At 41.7% G+C, this 24,472-nt stretch overlaps 1 protein-coding gene across 1 annotated transcript in view; it reads left to right on the top strand.

Moving 5' to 3' along the window:
* Positions 1-24,472, top strand: part of ADARB2 (adenosine deaminase RNA specific B2 (inactive)) — a 309,490-nt gene that overhangs the window by 235,107 nt on the left and 49,911 nt on the right. Inside the window, exon 4 of the mRNA XM_061349646.1 lies at positions 9,925-10,039. Coding sequence (XP_061205630.1) covers positions 9,925-10,039 — 115 coding nt within the window. The remainder of the gene's footprint in view (positions 1-9,924; positions 10,040-24,472) is intronic.

Below are 24,472 nucleotides of genomic sequence, written 5' to 3'. Positions count from 1 at the left end.
CTACCAGACACCTCAAATATCCTCTGAGGTATTCTTCCAGAAGTATGTTGTGCCAGTAAATGAAATTTATTCATATTTGTATTATACTTTTTTTTTCTGGAAAGAAAGAATTTCATATTCTGTTTCTTGTCTTTGAAGCTAACTTATATGAGCACAAAATATTAAAGCTGGTTGTCTCTCAATTATAAACGAATAATTTTATAATTTTATAGGATTTGGTTAAGTTGTAGGTAAACTGATTCAACATTTTTGCGTAAGTTCTTAAACAAATAGACATAATAGTTTTTAATTTAATTACTTGGTTTTCCATTTATTCTTTGCCGTTTTCCTCACAAGAAGCCCTTCTTTTATTGCCCACAGTGAATAAAGCGCTTAAAGCATCTTTCCCATGATGAGGAAGTTTTCTTAAAGATTTTATTTGCCATAAGAAATCTGAGCTGCATATGAAAGCTGCAATATCATGCTTATCGCAGGCAGATTCTCTCTACCCTACTCACAGGTATGGTCCCAAGGGAAGGTCATCCTGTGGACCTCCAGTGCCACTCAAGTCTCCTGGCCTCAAGCACAGTCCTTCCCTGGGCTCTTGTTTAAAGACAAGTCTGCTGAGGCAGCAGGTTTTGCCCAAGAGTGTTTAACCCCAACAGGGTTTAAAATGGCCATTCCCAGGTTCTAGGTGTGGACACCTGGCTAGAAGCTTCTTGACTGGAGATGGAGGGGAGAGTGATGAAGAACTGTTATTTGGTTTTTAAAGCATGGGCTAAAAGTAATGCTGACTTTCCTGACACAGGTTCTCAGCAGATACAACACAGTAAAACTCTTCCTTAAGTTCATCAATGTTGTGTTAATTGCTTGTGTTTGTCCAGTAAGGGAGGAACAGGTTTTAACTCTGACTCCAGGCACACACCCCTCCGAAATGTCTCTGTTGGGTGCCTGAATGGCAATCTGGATTCAGCTGAACCACAGTTCTGCCTGTCCTGGCACAAAGCCACCATAGATGTTGAGAACTGCGCTGCTAATTACACATTTGAGGAGAAGCCCAGAGAAGGGTGAGGTAGCAAGAAATGCAGATTTCCTTACCACCCCTCCCAGCCAAGGGAAAGGTTGTTAGCAAGGTTACAGATGAATTTTGAGAATCATTACAGCAAATGACAGCAAGATCTTTAACAACAAGAAAAGAAAAATTCCAATGTCTGTGTAGTAATTGCCATGCAGTGTATTATATGCCTTGCTCTGTAGTGATTCAGAAAGTTGAATCATGCAGTGCCTTGCTGGGATCAGCAGTTCAGAATAGATTAAATTCGTTTTGGACACTGCCTGCACCCTGCTTTATCTAACAAAGCATATGTGTGATGGGTAAGGCTCTTAATAGCGCAACCCCTTAATGAGAACCATAAACACACAGGCATAGACTTTCAAAGTGATGCTCAAGGGATTTGAGCAAGCACTGTTCTCTTCCTGTTTTGAACATTTACCCAAGAGCTGCTAACTGGTTAGGCTGTGGGAAGAGACCAGATCTCGAACAGCAAAGAGTATTGTATGTGATGAGGGTTCTGCCACCATTGGTTTCCGAAGAATATTTGTTTTAATGCACCTAAGAAAGATAAAGCAAAGAGACAGAAAACTAAAAAGACATTTCTCAGATAAACATTTTTTTTTTTATTAAAGAGAGATGACTTACAGTATGAATCTAAAATCTAGGGGTTTATAGAGACCATAAAAGCCTTTTACAGAGTTAGCCATTCCTAGGCATTGGTGGCTTTATAGAGCTTTTATCTAGTTAAAGAAAACCCATCCGTGCTAATTTAATATCTGTAATGTACAACAGCTTGACACCTGAGGCTTGTCCTAAAGCAGGCACAAGGCTGCAAAGCGAACAACTACTTCATTGTTTTGAATTATTCAGCACTTGCAGCCAACCTTATGTGTGCCTCTGCAGGAAGAAGGCTTTTGGATTAAAGATCAGTAAAAGAAAAGGAAAAAGGCAAACAAACAACCCCTCCTTTCTGGCATTTGTTAGCAGGTGCAGTATTGACTTCAAGAATGATTCTGCAGAATTGGTATGGACATTCTTCATTACCAGAGCGATAAATGCAGAGCTGTATTCAGAATAAGCAAAGCTGGAAACTAGGCATGGCCTCCTTTAGGGAACAACTGTTCATGTCAGTGGAAAAGCTTGTTTCCTCTAAATTCATTGAAATGGCACTTACTGGTAGCATCCTTTTAAATCAAGATGAATGTAGACAGCAATGAATCAACCTCAAATAGAGGGGCTTGTACGTTAGCATCCCAGCATTAACACACTAATGTGAATTTAAAGATTCTAATTAAACCTACATACAAAACGTTTTTCCTACTTAGTAGAAAACCGTACTTTTTGGAGGAGCCGGAGCATTTGGATTTGACAGCCTTTCCTTTTTCAATTGTATGCTTATTTTGTGTGTTCTATTTTCTTTCAGTCACTCCAGGGGTTTCTGAAATGAATAAAAAGATACATTATATTAAGTTTGATTGATTCCCTGTAGTCAAGGGATATATTGAGAAAACAGACCTTTTTTTTTTTTTTACACTGAGCTTGTAGAATAAATTCCCATTTGATCTTTGTGCTTCCTACTGGTGCTACAAATTTCTTTTGCAATATTTAACATTGATTAAACTCATTTATGGCATCACATAGTAGTAGCGGTACTCAAACAAATTCATGAGCTTTTTCTTTATAGCTGAACTCACATCATAGTTATCAGTTTCTAAATTTGCCCCTCCGTCCCCAAATGCCCGAATAAAACTTGGCTCCACCCCTCCATTTTGAACTTGCTATTTGTGTGAAAAAATTCTACATTTAAGAAGAAGTTCTATGAACAGTGGGTAGAGTGCCTCTTTTTGCCAGTCATGACTGAAAATCTCACTGAAGGGACTTTAAACTGTTTACTGGGAGACTTTGTGTTCCCTAGTAAAAAAGATTCAGATGAAATGGAGGACTTCCAGCTTGTGTTTAGCCACTCAAGGATCATCATAAGTGGGAAGTCTCCTGCAGCCTTTAATCATTGCTGGAGCATATGCTGTATATATGAACAATCCATCAAACTCTGGTCAAATGTTTTTAAGCAAACCACACATTCATTAGAACAGAGTGGAATCTAAACCTAAAGAAGTCATTAAAAAACCTCCCAGGCATAAAGGTGCTGATATTTACTCTAAATGGACCTTAACTAGCTCTCCCATCCCACCTTTGTCTCATCTTACTTTCTCAGTGGATGCTGCATCCTCCCAAACCCAGCACAGACGGTGGCTATTTTCATAAAGCTCTATGTTTACTTGGAAACCCCAAAAACAAATGAGTGGGAGAAGGACTTTTCTATTCTGACTCCCACTCTATTCTGGGATCTTTCAAGGCATTTTGTTATTCTTCTGCCTGTCCCACAGAGCTAACTTCAAAGTCTGTCATACAGCAGCCAGCACGGTGCTGATATTTAGTAAATGATCATTAATGATATAAACAACAGAGAAGAGGCAAATATGTTTTGTGGGGCCTGGGAAATTCACAGAGCAATCAGCCTCCAGCCTGGGTGAGGGGAGGAGAGGGAAGTAGGTAGCAAATAATATCTCTGAGTCCAGGAACCCATGGCACAGTCCAGGTGAGTTGCCCAAGTCAGCTGAGCCACTGAGTCTTCATGAATTCAGAGAAGACTTGGTACCTTTAATGATTACAGAAATAAGGAATTCATGGTGGTAACCCAGCATCATACATAGCTAAAATGTTGTAATAGGACTGTGAACAGATGGCAGGTTTGGTGAAAGCGATTATTTTGGCTAAATAAATAGGAGCAGTTGATCTCCCCCCTTTAGTCTTCCTGAGAAAACTGTGAGGATATTCAGTGTCAGAAGTGCATTACTGGAGTTTCCCTTAGAAGCTCAGTGTGGGAACGTGTACCCAGCTTCCTCTTGGGCAACACATGCTCAATCCCCTCTGGGAAGACCTCTCTGAAACAGGGTGTACATCAGATATACAAATGTATTCAGCTGAATGAAAAAATATTGCCAGTCAAAATAAAACCACCTCCATCTAAGATAAAACAAATCCAATATACCCTTGGCCCTTGAGGGATAAGCGAAAACCAGACAAAATGATCAATACTGTAGGAGTTACGATCAGAGAGAAAAAATTGCTGTACATCTCAAGGAAAGAACCACAATGAATTCCCTGGCAGTGCCTTGTTCTTTGAGTAATACCCTGTAAATGCCTGTGCATGCTTGAAGGAAGGCTGAGTTATAATGGGCTGTGGCCTGCAGCCTCCTGCGTGGGTGAAGAAGTCCATGCATATCCCTGCTTAGAAAGTCTTACCACCTTCAGTGCCACTTACCTCACCATTCTCTTGTGAGGTGACTAAAAAACGTACCCTTTTATCTCTGGAGAAGTCCAACTCATGACAAAGCATGGGGGCTGCTAGGAAGTAGAGCAAGGAAGGAAGCCAGCCTGCAATCCACTGCTTGTGTCCCCCTGCCCTGTCCTTCCCGAGGTCACCCCTGCCTGTCCATTCCTCTAGGTCCTTGTTAGTCTTTTCCACCATGCTGGGGGATCTCTTGGTGCTAAACTGATGCTAGAAGACTGATAGTGGAGGGCAGCCCATGAACACTGTTATTTCTCTTCTTCAGGCTTCACCTTGAAGATGATGTAGTACCTGGGAAGAGCCTGACTAATTCATTGGCTCGAGGGTACAATCACTTAGCAATGAATCTCCAACTAGCTACAGCAAACTTATTTACAAGCCTGGGAAAAACTGTGTTGTGTAGCAATTTGCTACACACCCTGTCCAGGAGCAGTACCTTAGTATTGATATTCTCTGTGCTGTGTTTTCCTCCCCTCCCATTTAGACAGGCAGAGTCCTCCATAGGAAAAAAATACAAACTCCTGCTGTCACAAGCGCGTGTTTCCCCCTTGCCAGTAAAAAGAAGTAGGTGTGCCTCTCCTTCTATCTGTAAAGAGTTGTGAACTTAATTCAGCCTGATCCCCATTCATCGTGTTCAACATTTACCCCCCAAATGTCAGTGATTTTCTGGAAAATAAAGTACTTGGGAGACAGGAGAAACAGAGCCCTTGGTGATATCTGTATAGCAGAGTATTTCTTCTCATCCATATGCAAATCTAACCTTTTTGATATTTCAACCCTATAAACGTTAAGACAGGATTTCAATAGAAAATGTTTACTAAAGGCTTTCTCCTTTATAATCTATTGATTTTAATATCCTTACTACTCCTGTTGAATGTCAGTTTTACCCTGAAGACTCCCATTGCAAACTTGAACACATTTAATTATTTATACCATTTGAAATATTAGTGCTGAGAAATGACTAAAAGTTTCCAGTTCTGTAATAGTATGATCTCAAGTTTGATTTTCCTTTGTGAATAACACTAGTAATTTGATATGGTAATCAAGGACAGATGAATACTTCAGACAACACAGTGCAGTTTTACTAGTAATGACGTCTATTTCTCATTTTTCCAGCCTCCTTGTACATGTTAAAGTGTAGCTCATTAAGTACTGCAGGATCTCACCGCCTTTTTTCACAGTCAACAGTTTAGCATTATGTTTTCATTCTTCTGAAGGTGCCTGAACAAGTAACTGTTGCTTCCACCAGTTCTGGCATTTAGGCAGCATGCATGGGTTGAGTGCAACGGAGAGCAGATTTGCGCCTCGGTGTGGGTCTAGCAGTCTTGCTTGCCTTACTCCTATCACTCACTGCATTAGTAAAACAAAGCAAAGTTTTGATCTCAAAGAAACTCTGTCTGACACAAATACTGCTTGTACAGAACAATCTACACGAAGACTTATGAAGGGTAAGATTTTGATAGCAGGCAAACCAAAGCAGGGAAGTTTGAAACTCAGCACCTATAGGGCAGTTCTTCCCCAGAATTGTGTTTTTCATTCCAACACACATCTGTTGTCTTAATTTTTCCTTTTTTCTACTACCAACCTGATAGTTGTTCAGAAGCTGCAAAGTTGTAGTTGGCTCTTCTATTTACTCCAGATTAAGAGTTTTATTTCCATCCATATCTGGCAGGAGGAACTGTGGTATCACCGAACACAACTTTTCTCTGAGATTAATTGTTTTGGTAGTAGAGAATAACAAAAGAATGGTTCGGTTTTTGTATGATTTTTAAGTTATTTCTGATGGCAGGTAAAACAGTCTAGCTTGTATCCTAAAAGTTTAACCAGGCTCACGATAGCCATCAGTAGTTGGATTTTTCTGCTTTATAGCCTATCAGGAATGATCATCTGGATATGTAACTTTTAACAGCCTAGGATTATTGTTTGAAAGTAAAGCAAAAAAAAATCTCTGGAATGAAGTCTTTGATACTAAACTGAGCAAGGAATACGTTTACCAACTCTGATTTCCACCATACCTGTCCTATTTGCAGAAGATATGTTTGTAGCCAGTTTTGTTTTCATAGAGACATTGAGAACCAGTCTAAAGGCTCTAAATAAGCAGAAATACTGTCACTGAGAGCGTGACTGGGTCAAGCCAAATAAGTGGTCTGATATGTGTTAGAGGGGAAGGCAGTGTGCTATGCTTCTTGTAACATGTGGATATAGGTCAGGAATCCAACATCATACCCAGCTCTGCCACTAGACTGGCTTTCATGGCCAGAGTATTCAAGGCCCTAAAATTAATGCTGCACTACATGAAGCAATCCTCAGGGGATCAAATCTCTCACAGGGCTGAGCCATGCATCTCTTGACTTCTTTTTTGCCACCTGCAAAAATAGACTGCTCCTTTTCTTCCTTTCCATTTTACTTTGGAATATCCATTTGGAAACTTAGGGCAATAAAATAGCCTATAAACAACTTCTCAGATTAGACACTATGTTTCTGGTTGGTTTTCTGGCATCCTAGGTCCATTCACATATGTCACTCCTTTGGTTCTATTAATTTCACTGCCATCCTTTTAAGCAACAGATTCAAGACAAAAAACATTCGCCTGACTTATTTTAGTTAAGAGGCTTCACATTTAATGGATTTGCTGTTCTTTCATGTCCCAGGTCACTCCTTGAGATCAGAAAATGTCGAATTCCTTATCGTCCCTAAATGTTATCTGAAGTCATGTCATTAGTTTGCCTTTAGTGAGTCTCTCTACTCTCTGGCTTTGGAACCTACTGCCAAATGAAGTAAAGAAAGCTCTGACTGTGGGGATTTCTAAATCCAAAGTTAAAAGTTATTTGTTCTATTTAGCATTTTTAAAACGATTCTTTTAGGAATTGTATGTGCCTCTAAGCTAATTAACTCTTAATGAGCGCAAAATGCCCTGGGATGCAGATTTGGAGGGTACACTAGAAATGCAGGCATGGATTGGACTGCAGTACCGCAGGAGATGAAATTTACGATTGGATTCTTTTTTTTTAGTGATGGTGCAGATAGTTTTATTGAGAGACTCTTTTTTTTTTTTTCTTTCTAGACAAAATAAAGCTGATCAGATTTTTAGTCCACCATATGGGACCCAGTTATATCAGTCCTGCAAATACACTTTAGTTTTCCGTTATGGTTGAAGCCACTCTTCAGTGGGGAAAACAAGTTTAGAAACAAACTTTCATATTATTAAAGACAGGCAGTTTTCCAGCACTGAGCATTTAACCAGAGCACCAGGAAATCAGAACACCTGGCTGTGCTCAGCTCCATCCTATTCCCCTGGACCAGTCCCTCACTCTTTTAGTGCCTTCACTCATTCATCTGTAAAGCAACTATAATTGCATTTATATCACAAGGGTACCTTGATGCTTGACAAATGAGAATTGACCCAAAATTCATCCTTCAGAAACACTGTATGAGAAATACCTTGCTCACATGGTGGTTATGGACAGTTTGATTAGAAGAGGTATAAATGCAAAGTGAAATTCCATTTAGGATCTGTCAAACTGTTCTTAATTTTTATTAGTTTTCATCTAATCCTGGTGCAGGATTTTGCATGCATCTCCCATAAATGGTTTATATGCCTCTTTCCTTCTTTTGCAACAAGCCAGCATATTTTTTTCCATGTTATATTAAACTGTCATTTTGGGCAAATGGTTTGTTGCCAGAGCAATACCTTGGAAAGTGGCATTTAGCAAAACAAAGGAAAAATACTGTGTCAAAGAAATCCTGTCCTGTATGTATATGAACAAATGACAATCATAAGGGTTACACATGGGAAAATTATTCCAGATTTTATGAAGAAGGAGTTTCATAACTGTTGTTATGTTTTATCTAATTAGATTTTTTTGTATTTGCTATAATAATGTTAAAAATTAAGCTGACTTTCTGCAACAAACTGTATAAACATATGGTGTACAGCCTGCAGAGGCTCTCAGTGGCAGTAGTATTACTGATAATATTTGTGAATTAGAATCTGCTTTCCTCTGAAAAATAGCTGTGTATTCTCCCAGTTGAAAATACTGTGTTTTCACCAACTTGTTTTCATCGCCATTAACAGTTCTGGGAGAAGAAGTATGGATATGATCTTTTTAAATACATTTTCACTTCTGCATGTCTGTGGATCTTTCAGGGTGAGGGTGGCTAAATATTCAGGCTCAGCCATGAACCCACTCAAAGAAACCAGGTGAATTCAAGGAGACCTGTTTTACCAGGACCTTCCCCCAGGTCGCTTCGCCCAGCATCAGAAGAAAAAGTGAAGTTGTTGCTTGGTCACGCTACTTTTCCTAACAAAGGCACAATCACTTGGGGCTAACCAAATTACAGGGTGCCAGGAGGTCTCCTATCAGCAACACAAAGTAAGCTCCAGCCCCATGGAACTCCTCCTGGAAAGATTTGTAGGTACAGATTAGTTTCCCATAAGAAAAAAATAAATAAAATAAAATCCTTTGGGTCTTACTTTATTATGTTCAGACTTGCAAAGCACTTTAAGAACAACTCATGCTAACAAAGAGCATTCCTCTGACTTATCTGCAATGTATGCTTGAAAGGCTGTGTTCCAAACAAACTGCAGAGATTAAGTAAATGAAAAGATACTAAACATTGCAGCAGGGAAGCAGTCCAAGCGGTGGTGTTCTTAGGAGCATCAAAGCTGGTTTAAGTTCACATTCATCCTTACACAGTCTATAAAAATCCACTTTTTAGACCTTTTACCCTGTTTGGCTTCAGTAAACTGCTTCCCAAGGCTCTCCTGGGTGACTGGACCCACTCATACCTGGGGGTTCAGACCACACAGTCTCTAGAACCCAGTCCACGGGGAAATTTGAACTTTCTCAACAAATCTGCTGTGCTCAGGAGGAGACCTGGCAGACCAGTCCCTCAGCACTACTGCACACCAGTGAACTTGTGCGAACAGCATCTTTGGTAATACGTGCAAGCAGAGATTCCCCTTGCCTTCCTCCCAATGGCTGTTGAGGTGGCATTAAATATAGCCAAGATTCCTGAGCCGACCGTTTCATCTCAGTAGCTGAAAGTCATTAAAAACTTACCTTGAAAGCAGAAACAGGTGGTCCCTACCTATAAATCAGGCCCCAGCTCATCTCTCAGACTTCAGTGGGCTCATGGAAATTTTTAGTGGACTCAGAGACATAAGTGGTTTGGTGGGACACACACATCCACCTCTTAGGCTCACTCCCATACAATGCTGTAAGAACCAACAAATTTGTAGTGAACTGATCCTGGACCAATATCTAGGAAGCTGAAAAAAAATCAGCCATGAAATCTTCTCATTTCACCACCAATCCTGGTCTATACAGCTCTCTAGCTTTAATTCAGTTAATTTGGCCATTTCTGAGGGTGATGTGGGAAGTGAACAGAGAGGTTCTCCTTTTATCTATGCTCGGGTAGGTGGTGTCTAATTCTAAAAGGTACTTCTCGGCAGTTGACAGCAAGTGACTAATCTGCAGAAGCTCCCAGGCTCCTCAATCAAAGAAGTGAAAAAATTCTTTCTGACTGTGTCTTTCAGGATTTTGCGGACTCCGTATACCAAATGATTGCACAGAAGTTCCAGGAGCTGACAGACAATTTCACTTCCATGCATGCACGCCACAAAACTCTTGCAGGCATTGTGATGACCAAAGGTAAGAGATTCTCTCATTTATTTTCCTCTGGCATTTTTCATGACTAAGTAATACATTATTTACCTGGTCCACAGTACTGAAGGATACCTTTACTCCCACACTGAAAAATAGATAGTAATGCAGAGAAAAGAAGCATGAATTATTTACACCTCAGGTAAGTTCACACATAAGGTACAGGCAACAGAGGTAAAGATTTGTTCATAAATATGTCCCTACATTGCTTTGCTGACAGGACAAAATGCAAACTTGTTTAATTTTGCATTTCCTAATAAATGGTGAGGGTCTAGTTATCAATTAAAAGTTGTATTATATATTAATTGCTCTTTTAGATCTGGAAACACCAAATTCTTGTTGTTCAAGACAACCGTAAACTTTGTTTCAGACTGACAACAAAAGCAAATCTCAGCCCATTTCCTTTCCAATTAAAAGAAACAAATCCAAAACATGCATAGTTTTAATTCTGCTCAGTTCAAAGCATTGGAAATGCTTATCAGCAGGGCCATATTTGATATTTGAATAACTGACAGACACATACTGTACAGAAATCTTTAACCCTTTGATGAACCCTGTTGCACAGACAGTCTTTCTTTCTATGTGATCATACCTCAGTTGGGGCACCTCAGTACTTATGAGCATGTCAGCAGTGGAGATGCTGCCATAAACTTCATTCTCACTCAGACGTATGGTGCAATGGATTGAGTTTAGAAAGACAATAAGCTGAGGGGGGAAAGGCATGTATAATTCAACCAGGTTTGTCTTGCTTCTTCCTTTCGACAGTTTCATTAGCTAGAGTCAACAGGGACAGTTGTGAATACTGCAAGGCAGCAGCATGAAGGCAGGATTATCTGATGGATCTTTTCCAACTGCAGAACCTAAATACAGCTGAGAGTTCTGGGCAGAGTAACTTACTCTTCACCTTTCTGATGTGAAAAGAGTAAGCAATCCTCTCCTGAAATTAAATGTTGAGAGGTTCACCTAAAGTCTTTTAGACCTCTGGTTGAAACTGAACAGCTTCTTAGCTAGATTTGTTATGATTTTGCTTAATCTGCTTTGGTTAGTTATTTTTTCTGTTACCTTAGGATCTGTAATAATGGAAGAGTCTTCCTTTTTTAAGTGCTGCACAGACACAGTGTTGTACAAACACAAAACATGGTTTATATATCCTATAGACCACAGGATACATATTCAGTACCAAGCAAAATAAAAGGGAGAGTGTGATTGACATTGTGAAAGATACAAACTATACCCAGCATAGCAACTGGCTTGTCATAGGCAGGTTTCTTGACTGTGGCACTCATCAGGTATAAACGAAGTGCTGTAATTTATTTAGAGCTCTTTCCGAGCAGGACCACAAGGAAGAATGTTTAAACACACCTTTTATGAGAAGCTAAGTTACACGAAGCAAGAACTGTTGCTTTAACCGCTTTTTGAGAGGAAGTTGTACGCAGCTCAGTGTCCTGTTCAGTTTTCTTACACTGTGTATTTTGCCTGTAAGAATTTCATCCCATTCTACCTTGCCAGAGTACTGCTCCTGCATTCTTTAGCTCAGGCCTAGACTTGCCTTAATAAGGTGTCACCCAAAGTTGACTTCCAAAATTGTGGCTACTGAGTGCATTCAGTGCTAGGGGTATGAACGGTCACGTCCAGAGCCCTGCTAGCCTTTGCTGAGCAGTTGGGACTGACTGTGTCTCTTCTTTGGGGAAGGGGTGAAAGTGCCTTCCTGACATGGTTTTTTATGAATCACATGCCTTTAGTGGTATTTTACACATTTGTATTTCATATTTCATCTTAGCATTAAGACAAAGTGTAATTTTACTTATGTTCACAAAACATTTCCCTCAAGGTTCCTTTTTTAATTCTGAATTCCCTTTTATGAATTCCTTCAATGTGTCAGTTATCCAGTGTGCCAATATCTTACTGGTTTTGTGGAGCCTAGAAAAAATCCTCACAGACATGAAGTGATTCACAGAAGATGCACAGAAGATTCACAGAAACAGCCTTATCTTGGTATATGCTCCAAGAAGATTTGAGTTCTTTCCAGCACAAGAATGTCTGCCAGACATTGTAAGACTAATCATTTACCATTTATGTCATTATTTCCTGTACTAAAGTTGTAGATTTGTGGTCTCTTTCCCACCATCATTCCCAGGGGTAGCAAGGATCTTGGCACACTGTTCAAAGATGATACAAACAGGTTTTCCACATCAAGCACTCAAATAAGTACCAATTTCCTCTATTTTTAGCATAGTATTTGTCAGAAAATCCCTTAGATCTCTGCAAACAATTTACCAATGACAGCAACAAAAGAATATCTGGTAACTGTTGCATTTGGTACCATACACACGCCCAGAACAGACAAAAATTAATTTGTTCTTACCTTCATTTCAATTTAATGTCATCCTGACTAGAAACAGATTTATCTGTGCTTGTACAGTTTTCAGACAAAGCTGGTAAGAAGCACAATGTGATTCTGCTATAAGTGCTGTTAAGATAATACAAAATCTCTCTAGATGAAACAGGAGTGTGCTAGATTGGTTTTCTTTTCCTGAACTCTGACATTATTTTTCTGCCATTTCAATTTCCCAGGGAAACCAAGAAGAGTTACATTTGGGCAGTGTAATTGACTATGCTGCAGCACCCAGGGCAAATTCCGAAGTATGAGAAAGAAAAAAATGTAGAAAATTATGTTATTGACTGACTGTGAATGTTCTGCAGTAATAAATTGCTAGTCAGAAAAAACAGGCAGTCCGATGTATTTAGATATGCTTTGCTCTGAACTGCGATAAGTTAAAATCTCTGCATTTTTGTGAAAGTAAGTTTTTAAAACATTTGATTAATAGACATCAAGATAACCTTGAAATAATCTGCCCTAAAAGCAAATTATACTAGATACCAGCTGATGTGATGATATCTGATGTAATATAATAATTGAATATAGTAATTGAAAAACCTAATATAACAGATCTTGAACTAAATGTTTCAAAAGATGGAATAGTTGAAGTAAATTATTTAGCAGTTCTCCGGTTATAATGTATTTGAAATCTGCCAGTCCTCTAACACATTCTAATTTTGTTGAAACACACCCAGATTGTTGTAGCAAAAATTGTTTGATTGACTCTAGGAAAAATTGTTTGAGTAAGAGATTGCATTCACATCTTTCATGTGCAGCAAGCCATATTCCCACAAAATATCTTCACGTAGAATAAGTATACTTGTTACTGTAGCATAGTATTACTATGAGGACCTAAGTTTTATACTGATTATCCACAGTAGCTCTCCTAACATCACTGGATATATGATGGGTTCACATATAGTAAATTAAGAACATCAATTCACTTAACATTCTTTCAGACACAAACTATCCACCTCAGAAGCATGTGATGCATGGAGTTAACTTTCCTCAGAGTGTTTTGCATTTGTGGCCAAAACACGACTGATAACACCAATATTTTGGTGTCGTGGTTTAAACCCAGACAGACAGCCTGTTAACCACTGCCCCCCCTTTCTTGCCCTCTCCCTACTCCTGGAGGGACGGAGAGGAGAATCAGAAAGAATGCAACTCCCACGGGTTGAGATAAGAACAGTTTAGTAACTAAGGTATAACACAAATCACTACTGCTACCACCAATAATAGTAATGAGAAAGGAAATAACAAGGGAAGAGAATACAACGCCTCATTACCAGGCGACCGATACCTTGCTCCCCCCAGCCCGACCAAGCACCAACCGATACCTCCTGGGCATGACGTGCTGTGGTATGGAATACCTCTTTGGTCAGTTTGGGTCAGGTGTCCTGTCTCTGCTTCCTCCCAGCTTCCCTCCTCCCTGGCAGAGCATGAGGCCCACAAAGTCCTTGGCCAAACCAAAACATCATTGTTTTTCAGCTCTGTTCCCAGCTGAAAGTCAAAACACAGCACTGCACCAGCTACCAAGAGAGAGAAAAATGACTGCTACTGCTAAACCCAGGACATTATCCACCCCTTATTCCATACCATTCACGTCATGCTCAGATCCCACATTTTCAATATACCATCACTCTGATTTCAGTGCACTTCTATCTTAGTGCATAGACTAGTCCCTATAAAGCTGCTGAGTCCATCTGGTCCATGTTGTCAGGCTCCATCTCTTGTAACAGTCTTTCAGAACAGGAGAGGCCGCGTGCAGTATTGGGTCGTTGCCTGCTGATGCTGATCATTCCCTTACTGTAGAACTTGTCTGGTTCTGTCAAAGTTCACTCTCTGTTGGGATGATGGTTGAAGAGAAGTCAGGGCTAGTCACTGGTGGCCTGAAGACATCTGGTTGATGGGCTATCAAAGTATTACACAGCAGGCAACAACATACAATTAAGTTCATTGGCTGTTTTCCCCTAAAATTAAATCCCCTTGAGGTACACATCGGACTTCCCCATCATCCCGCATTACCCACCAAGTGTATCCCGGTCCCTGAGCAAAAGCAATCCCACGAGTGGGTTTGCCTTTACTTGAAGCAGGAATAACCCAGACTGTCTTCCCCAGCAAATTCTTCATATGCACCACAGGAACTTTGTCCCCCTCTACAATATGTAAAAGTTCCGATTGGGCTGGGCCAGCTCTGTTGGCAGATCCTCTGGTGTTGACCAACCAGGTGGCCTTTGGTAAGTGTGTATCCCAATGCTTGAAAGTTCCCCCACCCATTGCTCTCAGTGTAGTTTTTAACAGCCCATTGTACCTTTCAATTTTCCCAGAGGCTGGTGCATGGTAGGGGATGTGATATACCCACTCAATGCCATGCTCTTTGGCCCAAGTGTCTATAAGGTTATTCCGGAAATGAGTCCCATTGTCTGACTCAATTCTCTCTGGGGTGCCGTGTCGCCACAAAATGTGTTTCTCAAGGCCCAGGATAGTGTTCCGGGCAGTGGCATGGGGCACAGCGTACGTTTCCAGCCATCCGGTGGTTGCTTCCACCATGGTAAGCACATGGCGCTTACCTTGGCGGGTTGGTGGCAGTGTGATACAGTCAATCTGCCAGGCCTCCCCATATTTATACTTCAGCCATCGTCCTCCATACCAAAGAGGTTTTAACCGTTTGGCTTGTTTAATGGCAGCACATGTTTCACACTCATGAATAACCTGGGCAATAGTGTCCATTGTTAAGTCCACCCCTCGATCACGGGCCCATCTATATGTTGCATCTCTGCTCTGTTGGCCTTAAGGGTCATGGGCCCACCAGGCTCAAAATAATTCATTGTCCTTCCATCTCCAATGTTTCCAAAGCACTGGAGGGGCCCAGTGGACTAGATACTTGCCCATACTGTCCCACATGCCCTGCCACTCATGGCTGTCCAGCCTTGGGGAAAACCTCTTGGTCCTCCCATATTGTTGTCTAACCCCAGACAAGACCCAAACCCGACTCTGCTTAAATTTTGGGATCAGACACAATGGTGGTGGGTAAAACACACTCTGTGTGTGTGCCAACATAGTGAACACCATCACAATCAGCAGGCAGGTCCCAAGGGTACCCAAAGGCCATCCAAAACCTTCAGAACTCTCAAGCGATGCTGCTGTACTTGTCACTGGGGCTGGTGTAGCTGCTGTGCTTGCCGGCTCTCTCACCACCAGCTTCTCTTTTCCTGAGTCCAGCTCTTCCTCCTCTGCCTTGCTGGGAAATGCTGCGGGGTCTCCTGCGTCCTCCTGGGGCTCGGCGGGCGGCTTCCGGGGTATGCTCTTGGCCGTCGCGGGCATGGGCTCGGCCGCGGGGCTCAGCTCCTCTGCGGAGCTCGGCTCCTCCACCGCCTTCTCCCGCTGCTTGGCAGCCGCCTCCTCCCGCTCCTCAACCGCCCCAACCTCCTCCACCAGCAGCCGCTCCCTGCCGGCCTCCAGTCCCGCTCCCGCTTGGTCCCCGGGGCCGCTCTCCCGGGCCGCTTCAGCAGCCGCCGGCTCCCAGGGCCGCTGCCCCTCGGCTTCCCAGAGCCTCCCGCAGACGGAGGCAAGGGTGAGGGCCAGGACGGTGAGGAGCAGCCGGGCGGCCAGGGACCAGTCCACGGCCACGTCCGTCCCGTCCTGCTGCTGGAGCCCGCCCATATTGCAAGCCATTGACATAAAGTACAGTGAGACAGGAGCCTTAGCCCAAGCCCCACACTTGATAAACACTAACACAGCAAATACCAGCTCTAAGTAAGTTACAACATTCTGAAGATGTGAGATCAAGAGGAACAACTCTGGGAGCCAATAAATCAGCATTGTGACGGTCACATCTGTCGTTATCTCAACCCCTTGTGCCCCACGTTGGGCGCCAAAAAGAACTGTCGTGGTTTAAACCCAGACAGACAGCTTGTTAACCACTGCCCCCCTTTCTTGCCCTCCCCTACTCCTGGAGGGACGGAGAGGAGAATCGGAAAGAATGCAACTCCCACGGGTTGAGATAACAGTTTAGTAACTAAGGTATAACACAAATCACTACTGCTACCACCAGTAATAGTAATGAGAAAGGAAATAACAAGGGAAGAGAATACAACACCTCATCACCAGGCGACCGATACCTTGCTCCCCCCAGCCCAACCAAGCACCAACCGATACCTCCTGGGCATGACGTGCTGTGGTATGGAATACCTCTTTGGTCAGTTTGGGTCAAGTGTCCTGTCTCTGCTTCCTCCCAGCTTCCCTCCTCCCTGGCAGAGCATGAGGCCCACAAAGTCCTTGGCCAAACCAAAACATCATTGTTTTTCAGCTCTGTTCCCAGCTGAAAGTCAAAACACAGCACTGCACCAGCTACCAAGAAAGAGAAAAATGACTGCTACTGCTAAACCCAGAACATTTGGCTATTGCTGGACAATGCTTGCAAAGTGTCAAGACTTTCTCCATCTCTCCGATCCTCATCCCCAACAGATGGTGTGCAAGAGGTTGGGAGGTGGCATAGCCAGGGCAGCTTTCCCCAGCTGCTGAAGAGGATATTCCATGTTATAGGACACTGTGGTCAGCAGTAAAGGTTAGGAGAAAGAAAGAGAAGGGGAACACACTTAGGTTTGCAGCATTTGTCTTGCCAAGCAACCATGAACTTTAATTCTCTCAACCTACGAGTATTCTTGCCTTCCACGGGTCACCAGGCAGGGCAGATGGCTTTATTGGTGGACAAGTCATCGAGGATAAAGCATGGACACAGTGCTGCCTGTCCCCTAGAGCTCGGAGATAAGAAGCCTCATGGCAGAGCAGGGTGGGGTGGGAGGTAGAGGTCTGAGCTGCACACCAAGAGCTGCTATCCAAAGGCTGGTGGCATTTGCACTCTTTATTTACATCACAGACAGAGTTTGCCTTTGCCAGCTCTGAACTGATATGGGCATACATTCGTGCTCTACAAGAAACCACTGGACCCAGTAAAGAATTCCTGTCACTCTGTTCAGAGTTGATCTCTTACTGCTGAGGTCCTCTTTGCAAAAAATTCCTCCCATAATCATTACGGACAAAATGAGACTGCTATTTAAACACTATTTTCCCATTTGTGTTTGACAAATCTTAGCAGTTTAAATACGGATAGGAACTTTTTGTCATGCTTTCTGTTAAAAATGAAGCATTAAGAAAGTTCAGTCCTTTTCACAGGAGCTTGGCATTCATAGGAAAAGGTTATGAGTTCATTTCTCATTTCAATTTTATCTCCATCTTTTTTTTTTTTTTTTTAGGCTGACAATCATTTTGATGTTAAAAGCAAACTAGGCGGTCTTCTCAATGATCTTGTATGAAATAAAGATGAACTGGACAAAAGAGCCCTGAATAGCAATTTCATGCTGTGATAAAAGATGGAAAATTATCATCTGTTTCTCATGGAACAGATCTTAATCATTGCTAAGTGGAATAACAGAAAAAAGTAAAGTTGACAACACCTCTCTATAGATCTTTATAGCTGTATTAAGACTCATAAAACCTGACGTGCAATCAGGAATACTGATAGCCAATTGATTTCTGATCCTTAGTTTAAATAAGAAAGTTGTACAGTAGTAAAATACAGTAGAAAATTCAGGCCCTATGTAGAGTATCAGTCTGTTCCATCCCAGGTTGTATTCAAGTAGCCAAACCAGTTGAAGGAGTGGAGCTATGAATAATTTGAAGGTTAGTGCCTAGGACAAATGCTTTCAAGAAGAGAGCCACAGGAGTAATTTTGGCTCTTGGGTCCCATTTGCATAGCTAGATGGATGCTAAAAGCCTGGTCCCAGCGAGACTCAGTGTCTCAACGAGACTTAAATTCCCAAAATCAAACTTGGGTGCCCAAACTGCTGACATGCTTTTGAAAATCTCATCAGGTCTCTTCACCTTCTGTTGCCTGATGCTCTTAAGAACATGACACAGAGTGATTTGACGTTCTTGGAAACAGTATCAACTTCTTACATGTGTGCAGGTTGACACATCACCATCAGATGACAGGGTTTCTGAAAATGTTTTGAAAAAGGTAAATAGATACGTAGTTAGAAACCACGTATGTCACTCTTTCTCAGACATCTGTTTTCCTCTGGTTATAAACCTTAAACCAGTAATCTTCAGATTCTGTCTAAATAATTTTGAATTCCATGAGAACATCCCTTTTCCACAGCTGCAGCTCTGTTCCTGGATTTTGTAAAGTGGCCCTGTAATGGAAAGACTAGGATTTCTGCTGCCCAACAAGATTAGTTTTCCAAATTCCAGCACAGCACACAGCCCCTCCTTGCTGTTACTGCCTAGCCTGAATCTGTCCTCTTAGCCGTTTGGTAGCACAGGTTCAGCAAAAAGAGGGGAAAACACCCCTCTCATATCAGCAGTCTTAGGCACTCCCATGGGAGAATAAGACAATTTGGGAAGGGAATTGGGTCCCATTTTCCACCTGCTGCACAAGCTGTAGGTGTCTCCAGCACATCTTGCGGGTGCCTTCTGGGCAGCTCCAGGAAGTTCCATCTTCTTGGTTGCTGTGCCCACTGGTTGTTTAGATTTCCATTTCAGAGTAGCTGGCTCTTCTCAGGCAATGAGCCCTTTATCACACACCATTTACTGTCTCTGGACTTAGCTTTTTGTTCTTGTTTAAAGAACATTTCTGATTGAAATAGTAACTGACATCTCTCAAAACCTGGATGCAGGCAAGGCCCTGGCTCTGTGTCACATATAATTGCATTGGCAACAAGGATTGGTGTAATAATTAACATAAAACATGGAAATGAAAAATACACACTTCTGTGTGAAGCAAGGAGCAAGTTCACACTTGCATTCTGCTCTGTGGTAAGCCAAACTGGAAATCATCCCGATCTCAATACAAAAAGTCTATCTCATCCTAAACCCAGAAGTTTCTTGAGCAAATAAAGGCTTAGTGACATAGAATCACAGAATGGTTAGGGTCGGAAAGGACCTTAAGATCATCAAGTTCCAACCCCTCTGCCATGGACTTCAACCATTGCTTTTACTTTACTGACCTAATAAAACACATAGGAAAGTATTTTTAAATGCAAGTGCGCTTAAGATAAAAAGAAAATTAAGAATAAGTTCCTCCTGTACTTATCTGCCAAAATCCACATTCAGGATTTCATCCTTCCTCACTGCAATTAAGGATCCACTAGCGTGTAAGACTGTCAATTTAATTAATGCTCAGATATCAGTGGCACAGCATTTATTAGAGAAACACAGATATCTGCACTCAGGACCTGGCAGGAAAAGCGCTGTTTAGTCCTGCTTTGAAATTAAGAATTATCTCTAGGTCCCTACAGAACTTTGTTCCTGGTGAGAAAAGCAGTGTTCAAACTCACATGAAAGGAAAGGACCCTCAGAAAACATTGATTCTGCAGTATCAATTTAGGTAAAAAAAAAAAACCTCATGGATTTAGTATGGGGATTGCATGGGGTGGGTGCCCATCCTTCCCCTTCAGAAAACCCACATTGAGGAAAGGAAGGGAAGGCAAAGGGCAGTGGTGCTTGCAAGAACAGCACTGTCTCCTTCCATACATCTCAGAAGCAAAATTGATGGGATTTCATTTTTTCCATCCGCTAAGGGGACAAGACAAATGTACCATAGAAATTAGAACTGGGAAAGACCACTAAGTCATCCAGTCCATTTCCCTGCAAGCACAAGATTGTTCCCTGTGGTGTGTTCCCAAGTGCTTTTTCCAATCTAGATTTAAATTAATCAATTAGCAATGGGGCTTTCAACACTACCATGGGAGACCATTCTAGTCTAATGGATCTCATTGTTAATAATTCTCACCAGTCATTCAGCCTGACTTTTATTTTCTGTGATGTAAACTCAGGTCCTCAGTTGTACTGCTCTTAATTTAGTACCCACCTCTCTTCCGGGGTTTGCACCTTTCAGATACTTGGAAGCACTTGCACCATGTTCATAGGTGTTGCTCATCAAGGGTTTATATATTTCATTTCTGTACTCTTTCCTGCTGGGTCACCCTCCTTTGAAGCCCTCAGCAGTTTTGCCCCTGTCGTCTGATTCACCTCCACTTTGGCAACTTCTTCTCCATTCTTTTCTGGGCTGGGAAATCCTCCTTGTGAATAAGACTTACTGCAAAAACCTGTGTAGGAACATCTTGCAGAATGGTTTAGTGCGAGAGTCCTTTTTCAGGCATCTGATGATGTGATCAAGCAGTTCAAAACTGGCTTGTGTCAGAAAGGAATTTTTCTTCCAGAGCAACTGCATTCGAAATTTGTTCACAAAGAAACACCCCATGGTACTGGTGGAAGTTTACTGTGCCTGGCTGTGGAAGGAGAGCCACGGCTGCTCTCAGACAATACCCTGGTTCTTGCTTCCAGCACAGAGAGATCAGAGATCAGGGTAGAGAGCACTGCACCTCTGTCCCTGCTCGTTCACCGACAAAGATGAAGAGCATTGCAGAGAATAGCCTTCCTTAGGCAGGGCAGTCAGAGGCAGGATTACCCAACACAATAATAAAGGAAGAAAATAGGAGGCTCTCAGAGGCTCCCTCTACATCTTCTCTTTCCACAGAAACACAATATATTCACTTTCACATAGCCCACAGTTTGATGTCAGGAAAAGAAATCCCTTCCTAAATCCAGCATTGCAAAGTCTGTGTTCCATTTATACACCAAAATGTCTTTAACCTCACTGCTAGCTTTATTCCTAATATTTGCTAGCTATGTATTTGCCTTTTGTTCAGACTTCTGCTATTACATTTCATGAGCCCTTAACATGCTGCTTCCTTCCCTGTTTTTTGGTCAGCACTTCCTCACATTAGCAGCCCCCACCCACCTCAGGGCTGCATTCCAGGACACACAGTTGTCCCAGGTAGGAACAAGAGCTCTTTGCTTCTTTTGCAGCAGTATTTTGCCTGGGACATTTCCCACTCTTGAGGTGGCAAGTGTAGTCCCGCCACAGGCTTGGGGACCTGCCCTGGGTCAGTAGGGTGCAGCACTGTGCCCACAGCATGCTCCTGCCAGCAGCTTTTCCAGCATCACTGCCCTTTCATGTCTGGAATGTCTCTTATTTCAAAATTAAAGCTGTGGTATAGCTGCCAGGGAAGAAGATAACAGAAAATAATGCAGGACTTGCCAGTGCTATGTAGCATCAAGATATTTTCCTTCCCTAAACAAACCTGAAATGGAAACCTGAACTTACTCAGCTACAAGTAGAGGATATTAAAAAGAAAAAAAACCTGCTCTGTGATCAGAGCTCTATTAAGCTGCCTTGAAAATTATCCCAAATACACTTTTTTGCAGATAACAATAGACAATCCTTTTGACTGATTTGTTAAAAAAAGGTAAAGAAAGAGCATAAAATTATTGCTTATCAGGGAGAGAAGCAGCACCATTTAAAATAACATGAAATTGTACCCCATGAATTATTCACAAGGGCTGATGTTACACTATCATTATTTCTGACTTTCACTGCATAGGATTCGGTGGCAGTTGTCTCCAACTCAATAAAAGAGGAGGGAATTTTTTTTTAATTAATCAAACCTGATTTTTCTGATTTTTTTTTTCTAATTTAAAATGAATATATTCCAACGGTGAGTTGTCTTCACAGTGTCATGTTGGAAAAGGAAGATAGATTTCACTGCCACTGGCAAGGTCTAAAACATGCAGCGAAATAGACACTTGCATACTGATTGGTGTTTCTCTATGTGTTGCGCCAGCTGCTGAGAAGCCAAGGTGTGATCCCAGTTGTATGCTGGCATTAGCAGTTGCAAACTCCATCCTGTTCAATGTGAATTAAGCTCACTGAATTTCACATAAGTTCTCTGATATACAGCCAGTGTGATTCAGTTTTCTGATCGCACGGAACAGTCAACACCTCTTGTAATTACCTAGTGATTTTGATTTTCCTTTTCCAACACATAAATATGCAGGGCTACAAAGGCTGTATTATAGAAGGTCTTAATGACCATAGCACACTAGAAGTGAGAGTAACTCTATTAAAGTCAGCAGAAACATTGATTAGTCTAGCCCAAATTCCCTGGTTTTATTAGCAGAGCTGTGTCTCGAAGCAGATGCGTGTAGACAGTTTGCATTTATGACCATGACTGACTTAAAAGCACTGCTCATAACTGTAGTCCATCAGATGTCAGCCAGTTCTCCATATCCAACTTATCTGCTGAGCAAACTTTCATATTTTTTTCTTGCTTACTGTCTCTTCTGTCAGCAGCTTTCTGAATCATTCCTGTAGCAAGCTCTGTGGCTGCAGGACTGGTGGTTTAGGAGGTCATGTAGGGAAGAAGGCATTGTTTGCTTTATGTGTGTAATAGCCTAGCTCAAGGCAGTATGACCATCCAGGAATATATTAACACTGATACAAACAATTATCCTTAATTGTTGTGGGGAACATAATTAAAAATTTGTCTCAAGAAGTTTAAAAAAGTTAACACTAGATTTGCTCTGCTTGCTATCTTACGATCTGGGGAGTTTTGAATTGCACATGGTATTTTGTTATTTGTAATAAGAGAAATCTGACTACAAGCATCTGTCCAGTGTCAAAAGTCATACATCTGCTAGCAGTCTTCAGAATTCATTATGAGAAGCTGACAATACTGAGGTGTAATACAGTTTAGCCAAAAGTAAATATCTAAAATAGGCCAGATGAATCACCTCCCAGGAAAGTTCCTCTCCTTTTGCCTAAAAAGAGAGTCTACAGCAATTAGTTCAGCTACAGACATCTCAACTCTAGTTACCCAGAATAGCTGAAATGAGTCCCACTGCTGGTGTCAGCAAACTGAAAATGGTTTATAATAAAACCCATTTTCTTTTCAACAGCTCAGCTATGACGTCTGGGCTACCACTGACACACAAAAAAATGAACATTAGCAGGATTGAGGTTCCCCCTGCCTGGCTGTGAGAGGAGACCCTGCCTACAGGACCCCAGAGCTGGGCTCAGGCTTTCAGCAGAGTACCAGGTCATTAGACTGGATCTGTGATCAAAGATGGTGTGTCATTTATGGGTATATTTTTGTTCCATAATGCAACTAATTAATTGACAGGATTTGTGAAAATAAAACATGGCAAATTCCCTTCCCACTCTCCTGGCTGTCCTCATCAACACGGCGCTAGCTAGGACCCAGCCAGTATGCTGACACAGCTCCCCAATTTCCTTTCCTCTGCTTCATTTCCTTTTCAAATTGAAAACTATTAGGAGTCTTTAGGCAAATAATAGAAACCTAATGCAGGTGCCTGTTATAAATCATTCACTAGTTACTTTTAACCTAATGTCTCCTCAAACATTACTTCACAGAAGGCAGTGAGGGAAAGAAATGCCTCATGAACTCTAACAATCAGTGGGTCAGGAGTTGAGGTCATAATAATGTAGCCCATTTCTTCTTGTTTGTCAAATGACCTGAACACAATTAGATCCCTGGGTCTTTCTTCTGAGATAGGCTCCTCTCAGTAATAACAGGGGTCTTGCTAAGGGCAATCCTCGTCTAATCATAGATCCTAGATCTATAGATGCCTGCTGTACACCCCCAAGCAGGGAATATGGCACATGGCTGGGGGTGCCACATTAGTGCTAGTTTAGGATTTTGCTACAGCCAACACTATAGCTTTCCTAGGCACAGCTTGATGACATGCTCTGTCTAGATCTGCCCCATGTCTGAGGTTGAATTAGTCAATGTTTAGGAGATAGCTTGACATTTGCAAATAGAACTTACTTGAGAAATTTGAAGTATTCGGCAGGCAAAATAAAATAGAAAGTAAAAATTCATTACAAGAGTTAGTAATGACTGGTGTTTATGCAAAATAGACAAATGTACAGAAATGCTTATTAATTCCAAATCAGTGAAGCAAGTCTCTAGGCTCAAAAGTTTAAAATGCTGCCTAAAATGCCGATGTGATCAGTCAATGTTATAATTTGCCTTCATCAACTAGGCACCACATGTCTTATTCTCAGAGACAAATGCCTCCTGTTCTCTGGAGATAATATCAAGCATTTCACAGGGGATAAAGCTCCAACTCTATGTACGTACAAAACAAGTAATGCAAGAGGGCACTCTGCTAGC

This window comes from Neopsephotus bourkii, unplaced genomic scaffold (genome assembly GCF_033783945.1).
Source record: "Neopsephotus bourkii isolate Nb327-2 ecotype Australia unplaced genomic scaffold, CSIRO-AGI_Nbou_v1 NB_53, whole genome shotgun sequence".
In the NCBI taxonomy this organism is placed as follows: domain Eukaryota; kingdom Metazoa; phylum Chordata; class Aves; order Psittaciformes; family Psittacidae; genus Neopsephotus; species Neopsephotus bourkii.
This window is presented reverse-complemented; position numbering and strand designations above follow the sequence as displayed.